The 20,388-nt window shown below is 39.4% G+C and overlaps 1 protein-coding gene across 1 annotated transcript; it reads left to right on the plus strand.

Moving 5' to 3' along the window:
• The first annotated feature begins 1,507 nt into the window (after window positions 1–1,507).
• On the plus strand, window positions 1,508–8,500 carry LOC117426602 (N-acetyllactosaminide beta-1,3-N-acetylglucosaminyltransferase 4-like). The gene is made up of 2 exons (XM_034044351.3): window positions 1,508–1,668; window positions 6,183–8,500. The coding sequence occupies exon 2, from the start codon at window positions 6,187–6,189 to the stop codon at window positions 7,312–7,314; it is 1,128 nt and encodes a 375-aa protein (XP_033900242.2). The 5' UTR covers window positions 1,508–1,668; window positions 6,183–6,186; the 3' UTR covers window positions 7,315–8,500.
• Window positions 8,501–20,388: the final 11,888 nt, after the last annotated feature.

A 20,388-nucleotide genomic window follows, 5' to 3' on the forward strand; every position in this document is an offset into this window, starting at 1 on the left:
CACCAATTGCCCAATTAGGGAATTCCCACACCTGTGATTGCTGGCAGAGATAGATTTAACCCCATCCCTGCCAACTTTACAACTGAGAGATGGAGAAAAAGAGTTTGTGTGAGAAACTGTATGTTTCAATTATACTGGTGTAGCATGAGTCTGTAGTAATAGGTTTGCTAATATATCAAAATGACCTGGTCACCAAATATTTGCCTTAAGGCTGAGTACAGTCATTGAAGTGATTATTTATTCATGAATCATGGAGTGCTGACAACCGCTACTATCTCATTCTAGTAATACGCATCTATGATTAGGTAGGGCCAGCTGAAAGATAACATTGACGTGATTTCAAAGGAATTTTCAAGGATTCAAAGCCAAGTGGAGTCAGTTGGAGATGAAACTGTTATTATTATTATTATTATTATTATTATTATTATTATTATTATTATTATTTATTTATTTATTTATTTATTTATTTATTTATTTCTTAGCAGACGCCCTTATCCAGGGCGACTTACAATCGTAAGCAAATACATTTCAAGTATCACAGTACAAGTAATACAATTATGAGCAAGATAAATACAATGACTTTGGTTCAAGCAAGTACAAGTGTGACAAAATACAATTCAATAATACAGCAGATAACAGTGTCAGTGACAGTTACATTAGGATATGATTAAATACAAAATACTACAGATTAAACACTTTGCAGATTACAGTACTCTGAAGTATAGGATTAAATGCAGTAAAATAGGGGGCAGATAAGAGCAAGTAAAGCGCATTTAAGGAAGGGTGATAAGTGTCCCAGGAGAAAAACAGAGGAGTTCTACAGGTGCTGTCTGAAGAGGTGAGTCTTAAGGAGGCGCCGGAATGTAGCTCAGTATTGGTGCCACATACCCATTCAAGCGACATGTGGTGCTGCTTACTCTGTGTATGTGACAGAGCGCACCAGATGCTAACAAAACACCACCACTAAAAGAGTATCATTTTTTTTTTAGCTGTTTTTGTTTTTGTTTTAATTAATTTTTCGGTAAAATCTATTTTCGAGTTATATGTAAATGTGTTTTCGGGCTTCTTTTTTTATATAGGATACTGTATATGGAAATACAGAAAGCCTGCTTCTTTTTAAAACGTTTTTTTTGTATGTATGTATTAATACATTCCCTACCAGGATAAAGTTCTTCTGATCGAAATGTTTTCCAATGCGGGAAACGGCAGAATATATGTGTATATAATTTCCTTGTCCGGCCCCTACCCCGCCCCTACCCCTTTTAAACCTGTTGGTTTCAATCACATATAGTCAGCGTTTCCGGTGCAACAGTAGCACCTAATCCTAAAACACCTGCGCGCTCCTCGTTTCCTCGGACATAGACATAGACATAGACATAGACATAGACATAGACATAGACATAGACATAGACATAGACATAGACATAGACATAGACATAGACATAGACATAGACATAGACATAGACATAGACATAGACATAGACATAGACATAGACATAGACATAGACATAGCACTGAGTGCAGATTATTCATTCTGCGTTCATGTCTTATTAATGATTCTAGTTAGGAAGTGACCGGGGCACTCTTAATCTGTAGTCTCTTCCGCCGTTAGTGACCTACATCTAAAATTAGTTCTTGACCGAACAGTTTTTTTCAATTCAGAACGGGGTAAGTGATGCATTAATTTGTAAACCTAATGATGCGGTTAGTTCAATGTAATCGAGAAAAGGTTGTTGTATAATGTATTTACTACATTGCTAACACGCAAGTATAAACTCGCAAAGTGTTTTTTTCTAATAAAGAGAGACGTGTAGCGGTATGTATGTGGGGTTTTTTTTCCAGTTTAAAACAGGTAATAATGTTTGTTTTACATGACAGCCCTCGTATAAAAACGTAAGCACAGTGAAAAAGAACGGTTTATGGAAGCATTGTGAAGACCAGTGAGGTATGGTAACGCATATTCATAAACACCAGGGTTAACATTGGTAACTGCATAGTAGACCATACCCATGGGGAAAACACTGTAAAACACAAAAAAAAATACAGCTGTAAATAAAATGTAGGTTGTTCGGGGTACTGGCAGCAGTGACTGTAGCTCCCAGCTGAACGCGTTCTAGATTTACAAAGACTATTGAAAGCTTATTGGCAAAAAAAAAAAAAAAACATCTGCATTGGCGATGCAATAAGAGTACCTTTAACGACAAGGCTTGTTCCAGTTTTCAACCTGAATTTTTGTCCCTGTTAGAAATAGTAAAATTGTTAAATCGTTCCGGTTTTGCTATTGAATTCACTTTTTGTTAAAGTATAAAACTGTACCAGTGGGCTCAGCAAGTTACCAGCAGAGTAATATCTTAATGTATTAGGTTGTGTTAGCGCCATTGAAAAATAATATACAATTATGGATTATGGGTTTAATAATTCTGATTGTGTGTGTGTGTGTAATATACATGGTAAACTGATACACCCGATGTTTAATTTAATTATGATGGTGTAGTTATATACTGCTGTTTTAGGGCTTCATAGTTAATATGGCGTCAGTGAATTGAAGAAAAAAATCGTCCTAGTTTTTCACTGGAAATCTGATAATCCTACTATTGGCTATAAGAGAAACCTGCCCGTTGTTCCCTAAATAAATAATTAATTATTAATATGAAACGCAGTAGTTTATGAACTCATGTTCTTTGTTGAGTATAACGATGAATCATTTTACAGTCCATATAAGTTCTGAGTCTTGTATCGATGTCGTTCATCCACGTATTCGCTGTAAATTTTAAAATTAGTTTTCAGCAGGGATCCTAGTTTTCCGCAATAAAAAAAAACAAACAAAAAAAAAAAACGAAATTCTCCGATTAAAAATTTTTTTTAAAATCTTTGTTATTCCGCAATTAAAAGTATTATTATTTATTTCTTAGCAGACGCCCTTATCCAGGGCAACTTACAATTGTTTCAAAATATCACATTATTTTTTACATACAATTACATAATTTTTTTAAACATCATTTTTTACATACAATTACCCATTTATACAGTTGGTTTTTTACTGGAGCAATCTAGATAAAGTACCATGCTCAAGGGTACACCAGCAGTGTCCCCCCACCTGGGATTGAACCCACAACCCTCCGGTTAAGAGTCCAAAGCCCTAACCACTACTCCGTGGTAAATTAATTACCATGACCATTAGTTATCCATTGACATGAGGTTTGGACTTCTGATAAACAATATCTCGAGTGCTAAAGTCCAATGATTTTTTTCAACTGAATATTTAGTCTCTAAATCAAGCGATGCATACTGCATGAAGAGCTATCCACAGCACAGCCCTGTTGTACTGGAAATTATTTGAAGCGTTTTTCTTTTATTTTCATAGGGAGCATACCAGCTTAGCAGGCTACTCTTGATTTTTCGAAGCTGTTGGATTTCGCAATTTGTTTGACCAAGGAAAGATCTTGTAAAAGCTGTGCACTCTTCAGAACTCGGAACCTCTCGGGCTCAGGGCCCAGCGAGTTGAAAGAACCACTAAGGCAGTGGTACTCAATTACAGTCTCTGGGGGGCCAGATAAGGAAATGTCCAAACCTTGGGGGGGCACAGGGCGCTCAAGATGTGCGTAGTGGTGGGGGGTTGTTTAAATGGTCATGAAAATCTGACTATCCAATCACACTTTATAAACAGTAACAAAACGTTGCAACACTGCACTTGCACCAATCAGCTAATACATCTCAGAAATAACTACTTAATATGATACCATGTTTGATCGCCATTAATAATAAAAATAGAAAGCAAATATAATTTCTTGACCAGTATTCAAACGACATCTTGCAAACAATTATACAAATCTCACTGCAACACTATTAAAACAGCATGTTATTAATTTTAATTTTATTAAAACTAGAAAATGTTCTCACAATTACTGCGCTGCAAGCATTCAAGATAACTAACGAAAGCACTTCTGTTGTATAAGCATCTTACTAAGCGCCTGATTAAAAGTGTAGCACGATGTCTAAATATGCATGTTCTAGCTCCGATGTGTTTAAATGTAAATGAAAAGTTTCTAAATTAAATACATGGCATGACAGTAAACAGAGGGGGAAATAAACTTCAGTGCATATCCACCGTGCCGTCTTTGAGAGGCGTGCCGCAGGTGCATTTCTTACTGTTGCCAAACAGGTGTTTTTTTTAAGCCTAAATAAAAGATATTTGACAGGCTCGGTTTCTTCGGCCAATTTCCTGTGAGTGAACACTAACTGGTGGCCGCGTTGCTAATGTTCCTAACAATACTTAGTTTATCATATGCAAAATATAGGAAATATAGACATATGCACTTAAGTTTTTTTCATGTATTTCTATAATAAAACCAAACTACATCAGCCCCGCTCAACTTCCCAAGACTTTCTAGAATAAACTGGAGACAAACATCTGGTGCTTTGGAAGATTTAAACAAAAAAATGTTATTGTTCGGACAACAGGTCAAACGGTTAACAGGTAATCAATCATATAACTTAATACAATATCTAAGCTAAAGTACATTACTAACATATTTAAGTTAAATTAATACAAAAACTACTTTCACTGTCCTGTTCCAATCACGAGCTGCACAATTCCAAGCTAAATCTTTCAACATTAAAGCAATTTCAAATACTATTTATCCTAAAATATGTAAAACTGTAATATTCCAGAATAGGTTGTGAAGGCTTTACTTTGCTCCACTGAATTAACTATAAAGCAGAGGATGTGAAACTTAAAATTCTACACTTTTCACATGTGTATTTCAGGCAGAAACAGTACATAAGTAGACATCACTTTTTCCCTTTCATTTATTTTTTTTATCCCTGCCATTGTAGTTTCTTCGCAATAAACAAAGTGGCAAATGACACATTTTCATGAAGTAATAGCATGACTGGGGTATGCTTTTTTTTAAGCTGTGCATGCAAGTGAAAACTGTCAAATTTAACTTCAATAAACTCTTCAAAAAATACATGTGGAAAAGGGGCCGTTATACAAAGAAAAATATGATGAAAGATATGGCCTGTGGGCCGCCTATTGAAGAACCCTGCACTAAGGATTAAGTTTTGATCTCGTAAGCTGATTTTTCTAAAAGCAAAAACAAATACCTTTTATTTTAACCGACAATCCCGTGGAAGCTCATTCATTGCAACGTGTCAGACAGCTGAAGGAGTACAGCCAGTCTCGATGCAGGAATTCGTTCTTTGCTCATTTTTTTTTTAATGACGCATTCAAACATTTAAGCAAACATAAACTATGACTTGTATTTAATCAGTAAGTGATTACAAACACATATCCGTGTTTCTGTTTAAAAAGGAATTGTCACAACCCACACTGTAAATAGCAACCGTGTAAAGAAAGCCTTGCCAGTTGCAAGATTATATAATTCATTTTGTGTTTGCCTTTTTATTATTGTCAACTCATTTCTTTAGCCTGAGGATTTAAATGGACAGGAATGCTGTATTGTCCATTGTTGGGCATCTCTTTCTGGGATTGTAACGTAATACAACAGCCGTGGGCACAGATGTATAAAGGGTTGGATAATCTGCTTGGTAATTTTATATGGAGTACAATGAAAGTGGTTGGTGGGGGAAACACATTCTAATTAAATACTGAAGGTGCAAGTGCCGTCATTTCTTGGCTCTTAACCGCCATTAACAAGCAACATTACAGAAGCATTTCAAACAGGAAGCAGAAAGCTTCATGTTATTGCGCAGGTTCCCTTATACAAGTTTACCAGAGTAAAAGCATAGCAAAATGCAATAACGCATGGGTAAGCATTCTGAAGCACAGAGAGATATGGTTAAACATTAATAAACATGGCAGACCATGGTAAATGCATAGTATAACCACGGAGAAACGCATGTTAAAATTGCAAAGATACCATGGTAAACTTTTCTAAGTGTGATACTAAGTGATTATATTAAGGGTTGATTTACTGTCTGTTTGTGTACAGCATGCAAAAGGGGGCAGTGTATTTCTGTGCAGGGGGGTGTATTTTGGATACAGTATTGAAAATACAAATAAACATAAAAACATCATTGGGTGAGATTCCCAGAGATATGGACTGCCAAACCACAACAAATGGTGTCCCCTGCCATGAGACAAAAACAATTTGGAGTGAATGGGTTTTGAGCATCTATCCCATTGTTAGTTTTAACCTGTCTTTCATGTTCTCTTACAGGAACATGACTTTCTTCAGATCAAAATGGTTCTTTGTGGCTGCAAGGTGTATCATCCTGTGTGCTTTGCTGTTCGTTTGCATTGTGTTTGTGAGGAAAGACTTCAAACCCTCGACAGCGTCTTCAAAATCTGCTTTTGTTATTGCGAAACCAACCTTCTGGAAATACAGATCCAACAAGATCCAAACTGAAACCGTCAAACCCCCGAAACCGACTTTTAAATGCGTTTCAAACGTGAGCGATGCAGAAATACCTAAAGACTATCCAGAACTGCATCGTTTGTTCCTAAAATATAAGAGCTGCCGGACATTCCCAACCCTCCTAGAGCCCAAGAGATGTGATGGGGACCTCCACTTGCTGCTGGCTGTTAAGTCCACTGCTATCAATGTAGACAGAAGAGCCGCCATAAGAAGCACCTGGGGCAAAGAGGGGCTCATCAAAGGGAAGAAAACCAAGCTGGTGTTTCTTCTGGGCCAGTCCGAGGACAGGGTTAAATCCCAGCCCCTTCAACAGCTCCTGGCCTATGAAAACAGAGAGTTTGGGGACATACTTCAGTGGGGCTTTGTGGACAACTTCTTCAATCTGACCCTTAAAGAAGTCAATTTCCTGTCCTGGTTCACCAGGAAGTGCAGTAGCGCTGAATTTGTCTTCAAGGGGGACGACGATGTCTTTGTGAACACAGGCAACATAGTGGAGTACCTCAGTGATTTCAGTCCCAAGGAAAATCTTTTCGTGGGAGACGTCCTTCTTAATGCTCGCCCCATCAGGGACACGAAAGTGAAGTACTTCATTCCGCAGAAGATGTACAGCCAGAAACTCTACCCGCCCTACGCTGGTGGCGGAGGCTACGTGATGTCTCGAGAGACGGTGATTGGGTTGGAAGACACAGCACAGGAAATCGATCTTTTCCCAATCGATGACGTCTACATGGGAATGTGCCTTAAGAAAATGAATGTGACGTTATCCGTTCATCCGGGGTTCAAGACCTTCGGGATCCCGCATCCAATCAACCCCTTCGATCCGTGCATTTACAAAGAGCTCATGATAGTGCACAAACTGAACCCCACGGAGATGTGGATCATGTGGGCTTTAGTGAACGACCACAGCATGAAATGCTCTAGGTCTCCAAAGTGAATTGGAGCCTTGTAATGTCCAAATTGTTCCTGTGCAACGGGTTCTACTGTTGTCGTTTTTACTTCAGCCTGAAAGCAAGATTAACCCCTTTCTATCCTCCTCTTCAGAGACTTCTCATCAGGGAGGGAAATGACAATCCTGTTTATGCTCTTCATTGAGTTTCAAATAAAGCAGAACACCTAGGTAGTGTTTTTGAAGACCATAAATGTGCCAATCAAACCGGCATGAAAGACTCCTATATATTTAAAGATGCAGTGTCCCACAGTTCTGTTTAATTCTACACTTAAGTGTGTTTCTGTATAGGCTACTTATAATAATGTTGTACACAAAATACCTGTTAAGCTAATATTTTCATCAGAAGCCTCCTGGGGTGATAACCTTCATAATACAAAATTGTTAAAGAATAATAAGTGTAATGGGCACTGCACCATTAGGCCCATCTGTCTTTAGTGTATACTGTGAAGAATAACAGTGACGTCCCTAGTAATAGCTCTACTGGAATGCAGGGTGAGTCAGACCAGTGTGATGTGAGTCATGGTTCGAATCCTGTTCACACCAGGATGCTTTCCTTATGCACTGATTGTCTTACTCTCAAAGCCTTCTCCGAGACCTTTCCCATTACAGTGTGGTGTATGCTCCAACACAAATCTTTGACCTATGAATGTATGTAGTCTGGGATTATGGGCTCCCTCGCAATGCATGTGCACTGGTTTCTTAATGGGACCAGTATGAAGTGTAACGCTGCATCTCAGTGATCAATGGAATAGACCTCGACTTCTAATTCAAGACTAATGCCTAATAAGAACCAGGGGTCAAAACTCACCTTTTACATCTGGCAGGAATGAACCGTAGTCCGTATGGTGGAAGGTATTCTTGTTATTCCAGAGATATAGAATGGCTATTTTATGTGTGCTTTACCTTTTTATTTGTATGTTTCCCATGAATGGGACACAATAGTGCAAAGGTTTTCTTTCTGTGTTCTTGCATTGTGTAGGGATGTTATTGACAGTGTCTGCTTGTGTGATCTCAGGGAGGTTCCCAGGGAGAATGGACCTGTAATACAGACAATATTCTTGTGAGTTTTCTGGCTAGTCACTGGGTACTTGATCATGTATTTAATTGTTTTTTTTCATATCAATGTTTAAAATTTGTTACAAAATAAAAATACTATAGTTTGATCATTTAATGTGGAGGTGTTTTATTTTAGTTTTTGGGGTTGAATGACATTACATTTTACACAGTAAATCAACTACTCGAACATAGTTTTTAATCGGCACACTGAAGCTATTTTAAGAAGTACAAATTTGCTTTAACATTCAGTTAAGAGCTAATGAGGTCTGTTTTAAGTACAGAGTTAAAAGGTGGCAGTGTTTAGATCTCTAACGTAGACCCCAATGTATTTTCCATTCTGTTCAGTACTCCATTTAGTGCCACTAGTTTGTGTGTTACTTTTTTTTGGGGGTTAAGGTTCACTGATTTATAATCCTTTCCCGCAAATACTGGAAGTCCTGCATCCATAAGGAAGTAATTTCCCAAAGAATTGTGTTGGGTTTGAAGTTTAACAATCCCTTAACTAAACAGATGTGTATTTACAGTACAACCTGACTTACTCTTAAATAGTGTAAAACAAAAGAACACATTGACTTCAGAACTCGATTGCCCACAGTATACTTAAGATAGAAAATCTCTTTGTCTATGTCCTGTCGTATAACTTTGGATTGTTCAATCCTTTTTGTTTGTTTTTACCTTGCTGCTGCACCTGGTCTATAGTAATAGGGGTATGACGCAGGCTTACCTAGCAGAATTAAAAGCTCACAGCGTTAAAGGATTTCTTGATGCCAGGTGGATTCTGATCCAGGGAAAAGAATTCAATACTGGAGCAACAGAACTCTGAATCCCTCAGACTGATAGCAAACATCATACCATTAAACTTGCACTGGAAGCTGTTTATCATTTCAGAGTCTTGCAGCAAACAGGACGTTTGTTCGCCTGATCATAGTGTACTATGCAACAATATTATACCAGCCAAGCCATACAGTATTGCTTTAGTTTGCATTACTGAATTTCTTAATCATTTGAGTCTGTCAAGCCACGTTATAATGCTGGCAGCTCTAACATGCATATTCTTTCTGTTGTTCATTTGTAAATGGAATAGAGCGGTTTTGTATATAGATGCCTATTCTGTTAGTCAGCCAATTGTGTTTGCATATTTTTCTTTGTACTTTTTGTAAGAGAGTGGAGTTGATGACTGCACCCAGTCAAAAAGAATTGGGTGAGCTAATCTTTGCACGAAACCCAAATAAGGTACTGTAGTCACACGTGGCAGCTTTACTGGAAAGTCTCCAATAAAAGAGAACTTAAGAACTGCTTCTTCGACCCACAAAAAGATTAGCAAAAATACTGGCCACTAGAAACTGAGCAATATCTAGTTTTGGTATCAGGGACATATATGGAATACTGTAATTCTTCATGGCCATCTTGGTGAGCAAAAGTGTTTAAACCAAAACCAAACTGCTGAATTCACAGAATTACTTTCCTTAGATCAAGCTCTGCATCTGCTCGGCAGCGCTGTGTATTTTGGAACATTGCTTTCTGGCATCATGTGATCCTTTCATTGGTTTTGAATAAATGCAAGGTATATTTAAAATAGATCTGATTTAAACCCCACAGTGTTGAACAGGAACAAGTTATTCAACACTAGATATCTCAACTCTTGCTGTATAATACTTTTTACCTTGCTCTTAATGATCATGTATTACTCTTGCTGCATACAAGCCACTGGGCATCTTTTGTATTTATTAAAAAAAAAACTTTCATAGTGAAAGAACGCTTAGTTGTTTGATAATTTTGGTTCCTTTTTTGTTTCATTTTTTTAATAGCAATTCTATGGAGTGGCTGGATTAACATGCAGTGTGGTTTATGTTGTTATAGGAGGGGCTGTAGGCCAAATTGAATGCTTTTTTTTTGCCAGGTGTGTTTTCCCATGTTATCATGTGTTTTCTTGTCACCGTTGTTGCATGCTGTTCCAAAAGATATTTTACTTTGAGAAAGTTTTGCTGAAGTACTTTAAGTATTTAGTTTCAAAACTGCAGTCCAAAAATATAATGCAATCCAATAATGCTGACTAACATCGAATTGGTAAAAGCCATTCATACTGTAGATATCTGTGTATGTATTTATTGTAAAACATTTAGAATGATTTATTGTGAGCATATATTTTTGCAAATTCACCATATAGACATATATTTGAGAGATGGAAATAACGTTTCCACAGAATAGCCGTGTTCTTTCTTTGTGATTTCATGACAGCTTCTTGTAGTACATTGTCCTGTAATTTCAATAACTTTTTTTAAAGAATGTATTCTAAAAGCATTGTTACTTTTACTATCGGGAGCAGTAGGATACTGGAGTATTTTAGGTGTCTAGTGAATAGAAATTCTAGCATGACTCTCCTGTAGGATTGCCATTCTAGGTATAGGTATTTTCCAGGGTAGTGCTACTGGCTAACCACTTCACTCTCTTAGATTTTTACTCTTTAATGCAATCCCTTTTCATTACTGTGTCTAGTTTTATATACAGGAAGTTGTGTTCAAAGGCAAATCCAACAGGTTCTGACTCAGTTTGTACAAGGAATCAAATCCCATTCTTGTTTGTTACATGTTTTGGTTGACTTTGGACAGAATAATCAAAGCAAGGTTCACTCACAGTCCTACTTGAAAATCAAAAAGCAAATTTTACAAAAGCAATTGTTTAGCACCACAAAGCACACATTAGCAAAGTAGGACAGGAGCAAATGTTCTTGGAAAGGACTTGCTGACTGTATTTCTTCCTGGGATATAAATCTGCTGTTATCAAAGCATAGTCTTTGTGTCAACATTTATAATAATACTAGTAACATTGCATTGCAAATACTACAATCTGTACTAAGACGTTGGTAAATACTACTAACTACTTTTTTGTGTATTCCTCCACATCCAGATGTCCAACACAAAAACTGCTTCTCCCCTATCAAACTTTAAATATGCTTCCCCACTCCCTGGCAGTCAGCATTGAGAATTTTAGTTTGAATAGGAAAAGCATATCAATACTTATCTGAGTAGAAACAACTACAAAGCACGCACACACACACAGAATCTGATATGAAACCGCTGAGGCATGTAATATCAGGGAAGGTAGATGATACAAAGTTAAGATCTTTAATAGAAGCCTAGCTGTTACACGGAACAACTAGGATCAGAACAAAGAAACAAATAAAGCAGCACCGTGAAACATTTTAATAGTTAAATAGTTACTTATTTTTCAAATTTCCTCCTACAGAGTACAGTACTGTATAACCAAGCACGTAGTTTTGTCAATGCGATGTTAACTACAACCCCCACCCCACCCAAAATAAATAAGTGTTAAGATTAGGAATTGAACAGAAAAGTAAGCAAAGGTGGGAAAGGTTTTTTTTTTTAATTATCAGGGCCAAGGAAAGGGGGGGAAATTGGAAAGGAAAGGGGGAATATATATATATATATATATATATATATATATATATATAATGTAGTATTGGCCTTAAATTAATAGAAAACAGAAAAGTGGAGACGATTAATGAAGCCTGAGACCTAAAACGTTGCTGAATTTGGGTCATGTGTCAACCGATAGCGCCTCCCAGTATGATCGTGTCTTTTGCTAACTGCGCATGTACAGAACTTTGACGAGAAAGCATAGAAAACCAGACGCCATCAATATAGTATCCAGTGCTAACTCATCCAAAGCATTGCTTGTTACTTTTTATATAAATTAAGGTTTTGAGGAGTGTCTCTTTTTTAAAACTAAAATCACAATACACTAAATAACATGCAGACGCGCAAGAAGTATTAAACCATTATAGTATTGAAAATAAAACACGACGGTTTATATTGATACACAAATTTCAGGTTCTACAATCTGTTCTTGATGAGAGACGGTTACATGTCCCACGATTTAAAGCCTTATTTGGCGTTTGCATCTCACGACTTACGGCGTCACTATCACACGGGGAGACCGGATCGGGTGGATGTGTTCTATTTTAAAATGCTTCCGGTCAGATACCGGGTGTTCTCGGTGGATAGGTTCTGAGAATCGTCGTATTTTCCTCATGGCATAACAACTATGTCAAACTGGTGTGCTTTTAGACTCATGCTATTTTAACTTAACAACATTATTCATTTCATCCAGTTCTGTTCTCTTACTGTCTGGAACATTTCATCCGGTTACAAAACCAAATGCAAGAGGAGTAATTTGAGTCATGTTTCAGGATTTGCGACTTAATTATCTCGATTTATCATTGAGAAATACGCGGTACATATTTCCATTATGCAGCAGGCTACGCCATACAACAGTTCATAGCTCCTGAAGACTAACTCGCAATAGAAACCCATTTTACCCCATGAAAGTCTTCATGATAAGAAGTGAATTCACTCGTGTGTGTCTCAGTGATTTGCGAGCTGTTGTTGCGACCGACAATGATGCTTTTGTTCTCAGAATGTTTGTGCAACTGCAATGCGGTGATGATGGCTCATCTACCAAAATGACAGTATTGCAAAGACTGAGCGAGAAACTACAAAATCAAATGATGCTGCCACAATCTCTTACAGATACGCGGTTTTACAGAGTTAATAAAAAGAATAACGTTTTGCAGTAGCAGCATCAGTGTCATCAGATAGATTTTTGCCTCAGTAAAAATCTATTCCTAGCTACGCCCCTGGTTCCTGCACCTGAGTGGAACGGACTGAAAGAGCCACACGTGAGTACCACTCAAACAGCCTCTTATATATTCTGTGTGTAAATGCCAACAGCTATTGTCGTAACCTAACAGATACAGTTCATGTAATCGACAATTCCAAGCTTAACTTTTTTTTTTTTTGTAACAACAATAAAAACATTCTTCTAAATAAATAAAATGTCTATTTTTTTTCCTTGAAGAGCTCGCTGTATAGGCCCTGAGCCTCTTCACGGTTAAGTCGAGGTGTCAAAGCGACTGAATAAGAGACCGGCCTCTGATGTTAAGACTGAAGGTACAGGTTTGAACACTGGATGCTGTTTTAAATGCATACAGTTCTTTGTCGATGAAAACGCACATGTTGTTACAATCGTCTCGTGCAGGGAACAGACCCGATGTAAATCATATTAGCTATTTGTCAGCCTATAAGCGTCATGTGCGTCTGATTGCACTTGCAGCTGGGGAGGTTATACGTGTCAATATTAAAACAAAAGGCGTTGTTATACATCTAGGATTCCCTGTTGTTGTACGCTCTCAGAATAGTCTATTTAATGACTCGTAGTGCGTTTGACACAGCACACAAGCATTGGGTTTGTTTTTCGGTTCTTTGTTTGATGTTCATAAATGCGTAAGCGTCTGCAGTATTTCCAGTTCTTGCATTTTGCTAGTGTGTGCATCTCCACATAGGAGTTTATTTTGATAAGTTCTGAAACTGCTGAGCACACTTTCAGGTGTTAAAGGGATGGTAATTAGCACAGTAATCAATTCCAGTAATCAGTAATCCTGGCAGCAGCTGCTTAATTGCCAGTATGAACGGATTTGCACAGACTTGTTAAGTAAGACTAATTCCCTACCAGCACACTGTATTGGGAATATTGCGTAATTTAGGGGAACAATACCGCAAATAACAACAACACGATCATTGCAACGCATCAATTTTACCAGCTTGGTATGGGTCTGTATGTACCTTGTTAAAATAAGCAGCTCCAGATTATAGGGATATGACTGTGAACAGAGCAGCTTTCTAAAAGTTAATCACACACCATTTGTTTGCAGGAAACAACGTTTATTCATAAACGTATAGGTTTCTAACATTATTACATTGCTATCGGTCGTGATATACAAAAATCAGCGAGTGCGCTAGATAGAAAATAACACTTTCATTTCACACACAGTCGGCTACATCGCTTAACATGTTCTAACAACTGAGCATTGCTAGCAATGCCTCTGCTATTAAATGGGTGGAGGCCCGCTCATTATTTTTTTGCGACCATAAAGTAGGTAGTCCATCCTGCCAGAATTAGCGCGCCTAGTAGCACAGTGTAGCTGAACAGTACGAAGGTGAGGACCTCCTTTAGCAGCCGCAGGTAACGCAGCGTGAAGGGCTCCCGCTCGAGCAGCCTGTAGTCCATTTCCACAGCCCGCGTGCAGTTTTTTCTCCTCGTGAATGCAGTCTGTAATGGTCTCGATTATCTCTGTCTGCAAGGAAACAGAAAATCGTGAACCCTGAGTGCAAAAAAATATGGCTTCTGCAGTAATTCTGTTTGTGACCAATTTAAAGCTTTCTTTTCTCAACCGCCTGCCCATTCCAGCTTTGACTTGGACCCCAGGTACACCTGTTCAGAAAGGTAAGAATATGTCAAATCATTTTTGCAAGCTATAGATTATGCATAATGGTCCTACCAGCATTTTGTGGACGATAAGACATATGCAATATATGTGAACTGTTGCAGTGTTTCTAAATCAATAACGCTAAAATACATCTCCGGTAAATGTTGGTGGTGCGCCCAATGACTCCGTTTGTTAATAATTAATGCATTAATTGCTCCTAATGTACCTCTTATGGATCTTTGCATTTGCTAATGGCATTTTTATGTGCAACACATAACCGATGTTGTCCCCACAAAACTTAATTGCTACTGAATGTGTAATGTCAACGCACGCCTATCGGCTTTATAGTGTGCTGAGATACCGATGTGCGGAACAAGCATAATAAAATCTGTGTGTATAAAAAGTTCGAGCGTCGGTGTGCCTGTCATTTGTACATAAGAGGATTTTTTTATTAACCCCGAAAGTCGCAGCGTTATTTAATCCTATATAAAATATATTCTTAATGTATTCAAAGAACCCAATACTAATTTCTCCCAATCAATTGCGGCGTGGTGCTCTGTCCAAGGTGCTGAAACCGAATAACGTGTTTAACTGATTTGGTGTTGCAGCAGATTGGAAAAAAAAAAAGTTTTACTATAATTTCCAGAATGTTTATAAAACATGCACCGTGTTATATTTTCGTAAAGGCATGTAAGGTAAATACACTTCATAGGATTTCATAAACGGACACAACGCCTAGCAAATTATATAAAGTTTAACCCAGTTTTAATTGAAAGACTTCGATGCAGCCCTAATCCATTTATTTGCATCTACATGACTATGCTAGACTGTATTATTTGTGTTAACACCGTGTAAAACACATTTTTGCAAAACACACAATAAATAGATGTTATTTCAAATGAATTTATCAAACTTGTGTTGCTTGAATTCTGATAATTATCATAACTTCATGATCACCAAACATACAATATGCAAATTAGTCTTATAGTTTAAAAACACAATCAACAACCCCAGCTAGCTGCTGCTAGTGTGTTCTTTGCATGCATCAATTCACATTGAATGGATAACTCACATTGGCCCTCTATCAGTGAGTTCTCTCTATGAAGCCACGTCCAAAGCAAAAATATCCCCAGTCTGTTTGTCTCCTGCAGTTAAATCCAGGGACGCAGGGTTCTCTTTGCAGCCTGCACAGCTACTAATGGGTAGGTGTGGTCGCGAGCTATTCAATTGATTACAAGAGCCCTCAACCCCTGAGCTTGTCTAATGGAGAGATGAGCTACGTCAGAGTACTGTTTTCTCCTGACATCTACATTCAGTTTCTGCTTTTGTTTCATGAGTTACTTCAGTACACATTATCTGTTAAGAGAATAACTTAGCATTTGCAGATGAATCAGATCGGGTATCTTAACTCAGGATGACACATTCGCTCCATTTCAAGATAACATTGCAAGATGTGAATGACGATTATTAAATTACCCTGCACAGTCAAATAGTCTGCATCCTTCACTTCTGTTACTAAGTCTTTCAGCCCCATGATCTTTGTAATACTATCCTAGAACTGGAATAATTCAATCAGAATTTGATTGAATTCTGTAAATCGCAAACTGTAAATCTGCAAAGGTTATCTGGGTTTGTTTTGTCACGGGCATTTTCAACTTTTTGTTTTTGTATAGAACTTGATACAATTTGAACAAATAGACATATACACAATACTGTGCAAAAGTTTTAGGCAGGTGTGAAAAAATGCTGCAAAGTAAGAATGCTTTCAAAAATAGACATGTTAATAGATTATATTTATCAATTAACTAAATGCAAAGTGAGTGAACAGAAGAAAAATCTAAATCAAATCCATATTTGGTGTGACCACCCTTTGCCTTCAAAACAGCATCAGTTCTTCTAGGTACACTTGTACAAAGTCAGGGATTTTGTAGGCATATAGTCAGGTGTATGATTAAACAATTATACCAAACAGGTGCTAATGATCATCAATTCAATATGTAGGTTGAAACACAATCATTAACTGAAACAGAAACAGCTTTGTAGAAGGAATAAAACTGGGTGAGGAACAGCCAAACTCAGCTAACAAGGTGAGGTTGCTGAAGACAGTTTACTGTCAAAAGTCAGACACCATGACTGAGCACAGCAACAAGACACAAGGTAGTTATACTGCATCAGCAAGGTCTCTCCCAGGCAGAAATTTCAAGGCAGACAGGGGTTTCCAGATGTGCTGTCCAAGCTCTTTTGAAGAAGCACAAAGAAACGGGCAACGTTGAGGACCGTAGACGCAGTGGTCGGCCAAGGAAACTTACTGCAGCAGATGAAAGACACATCATGCTTAGTTCCCTTCGTAATTGGAAGATGTCCAGCAGTGCCATCAGCTCAGAATTGGCAGAAAACAGTGGGACCCTGGTACACCCATCTACTGTCCGGAGAAGTCTGGTCAGAAGTGGCCTTCATGGAAGACTTGCGGCCAAAAAGCCATACCTCTGACGTGGAAACAAGGCCAAGCGACTCAACTATGCACGAAAACACAGGAACTGGGGTGCAGAAAAATGGCAGCAGGTGCTCTGGACTGATGAGTCAAAATTTGAAATATTTGGCTGTAGCAGAAGGCAGTTTGTTCACCGAAGGGCTGGACAGCGGTACACGAATGAGTGTCTGCAGGCAACAGTGAAGCATGGTGGAGGTTCCTTGAAAGTTTGGGGCTGCATTTCTGCAAATGGAGTTGGGGATTTGGTCAGAATTAATGGTCTCCTCAATGCTGAGAAGTACAGGCAGATACTTATCCATCATGCAATACCATCAGGGAGGCATCTGATTGGCCCCAAATTTATTCTGCAGCATGACAACGACCCCAAACATACAGCGAAAGTCATTAAGAACCATCTTCAGCGTAAAGAAGAACAAGGAGTCCTGGAAGTGATGGTATGGCCCCCACAGAGCCCTGATCTCAACATCATCAAGTCTGTCTGGGATTACATGAAGAGAGAGAAGCAACTGAGGCTGCCTAAATCCACAGAAGAACTGTGGTTAGTTCTCCAAGATGTTTGGGCCAACCTACCTGCCGAGTTCCTTCAAAAACTGTGTGCAAGTGTACCTAGAAGAATTGATGCTGTTCTGAAGGCAAAGGGTGGTCACACCAAATATTGATTTGATGTAGATTTTTCTTCTGTTCACTCACTTTGCATTTTGTTAATTGATAAATATAAACTATTAACATGTCTATTTTTGAAAGCATTCTTACTTCACAGCATTTTTTCACACCTGCCTAAAACTTTTGCACAGTACTGTGTGTGTGTGTGTATATATATATATATAAATAATACACACACACACTAATCTTCAAATAAACGCATATCTAATATGTTTGTAGCCTGCATAAGATTCATTTTCAGAAATTATATGACACATGGGGAGCTATAACTGACAATTGCTATTATAACCTTAAACGTATTTTATGATAGTATAAATCGTGTTTCATTTTATATACCTACATACGCACGCGTTAATATTATGGACCTGCATTGCATTTTAAAGAGATCCCGAGAGCTGTGACTTTCTTTACTTGTCAGGTTGCATTTTCTGGAGAAAAAAAAAAATGATTAAAAGTATAGGATTTCCTCTTTTTATTGTCTAACACGGTTTTTTGATCATAGATGTCATTCTATCCTCAAACTAGCAGGACATAACAAAGAGCACGCATTGTTGATCGATCTATCTCTGATCTAACTCCACTGCCCACTGAGACATCCTTCACTGCAAAGAGGAGCAAATGGCCTGCTAATTTAATCAGGGTGCTCTGCTATCAAATCATTGCCTCGGCCACAGCAGCACCTCCAGACAGGAGCGCACCATTATCCCGCTGATCAGGAAGCCTGTTAGCACTAATTGCTTCTCAAGAGAACAGCGCAGCTCAGGGATTGCTGTTCACTGAAGACTATATTTGAGCAGCTTTTTTTCTATTACTCGTTTTTAAATATGGTTTTGTCTTGTCTATAAAGGTCTAGACACAAATTACAACTAAATTAACTGTAATAAAAAAATGGTCTGTAAAGTGATTTTTGGAAGGCGCATATATATATATATATATATATATATATATATATATATAACAGATTGGACCCACTCGGGTTCGTTGCCCCTTTAAAAATACGACCCAGGACACTGAAATGGATTTTTCAAGCGCTGACGCGCTATTTTTTTAATAAACACAAAAATCAAACAAAACAAAAACACACAAAATAAACACCTAGCTCTGTACGAGCACTACCTAACACACAGGAACACCCTTCCTAACACGGGACAGCTAAGCTGTTTTCCCGACCTTTCCAAAACACCCGGTTTTACACCGCACTTACTTTCCTTCTCTTCCTTTGGCTACTCGGAGACAGCGCACCTCTTCTGCCTCCTTCTACTCAGCAGCCTCGAGCAGACTGCCTGCTCTCCTTTTAAACTCCGCACCTGGGTCTAATTCTCCAATAACGCCCAGGTGCGGATGATCATTAATAATAAAACTAAACAATAAAACAATTAGCAAACTAAATGAAACAATAAATCAATACAATCTAACAATTAACAAATCAATTAGAAAATTAAATGAAACAATAAAGCAACACAATACAAAAAGGTGCATTCTCCCGCAGGGAGGTTTTAACCCCCTCCCTGCTGTCTCTCACAACCCGCTATCTTACACATCCCCCCCCCCTTGTCTTTACAAGACACAGGCCACGAGACGGCCACCTCCTCCCCTAAAACACAACCACCCACCCTCGAGTCCACAAATGTCAATTTTCGCCCTCTTCCACGGGCGAACTCGAGGGTGGATCGGTCCACGTCCCGGCTCAGCCAGGTAGGGACCGCGCACCGGCGACGAGGGACCCCACCGGTTTGTCAGGGGAGACCAGAACGACAACCGGGGCACTGGAGGCGGCAGCAGCGGGCAGAGGTCTGCAGCTGCGACCCAGTGCAGCGACGTCCGGTCAGCAAGGGGGAGCGAAGCAGTGACCAGGGGGAGCGTAAGCGACGTCTGGGAGCAGCGCAGCGACGTCTTAGTGTCCGGGAGGAGCGGAGCAGGGGACCAGGTGGAGAACTGTGCCCGATTCTGCCGACTCCTGGGCTCCAGGTCTAGTGACGGGAGGTCCAGGCTAACCGACAGGGTGTCCAGGAGCAAGGGGTGAGGGACTGGATGCAGCGACGCCAGACTGGACCGTAGGGGTGGTGGTCGGGACTGTGGTGGAGGTATGCTTTTCACCTCCTCCCTGGGCTCCGGAAGCAGCGGCTCCTCCCCTCTGGGCTCTGGCAGCGGCGGCTCCTCCCCTCTGGACTCTGGGCTCTGGCAGCGGCGGCTCCTCCCCTCTGGGCTCCGGCAGCGGCGGCTCCTCCCCTCTGGGCTCCGGCAGCTCCTCCCCTCTGGGTTCTGGCAGCGGCGGCTCCTCCCCTTCTGGCTCGGGAGGCTGCGGAGCTCCGCTAGTCTGCTCCCATTCTTGGAGCAGCAGCTCCAATCCTGTTGGCTCCCTTCTCTTCAATGGAGCCAATCCCATCTCTCTCCCATCTCTCAAGTTGCTCTCTCTGAGCAACAGCATTCCTGGTGATCTGCTCGATCATCTGTAGCAAATCCATTTCTGGGTCTTAGGGGCGCCCACACTCTCTGCCACCAAATGTAAAAGATCCGCACCCACTTGGGTTCGTTGCCCCTTTAAAAATACGACCCAGGACAC

Source organism: Acipenser ruthenus, chromosome 11 (genome assembly GCF_902713425.1).
Source record: "Acipenser ruthenus chromosome 11, fAciRut3.2 maternal haplotype, whole genome shotgun sequence".
NCBI classification, from domain to species: Eukaryota; Metazoa; Chordata; class Actinopteri; order Acipenseriformes; family Acipenseridae; genus Acipenser; species Acipenser ruthenus.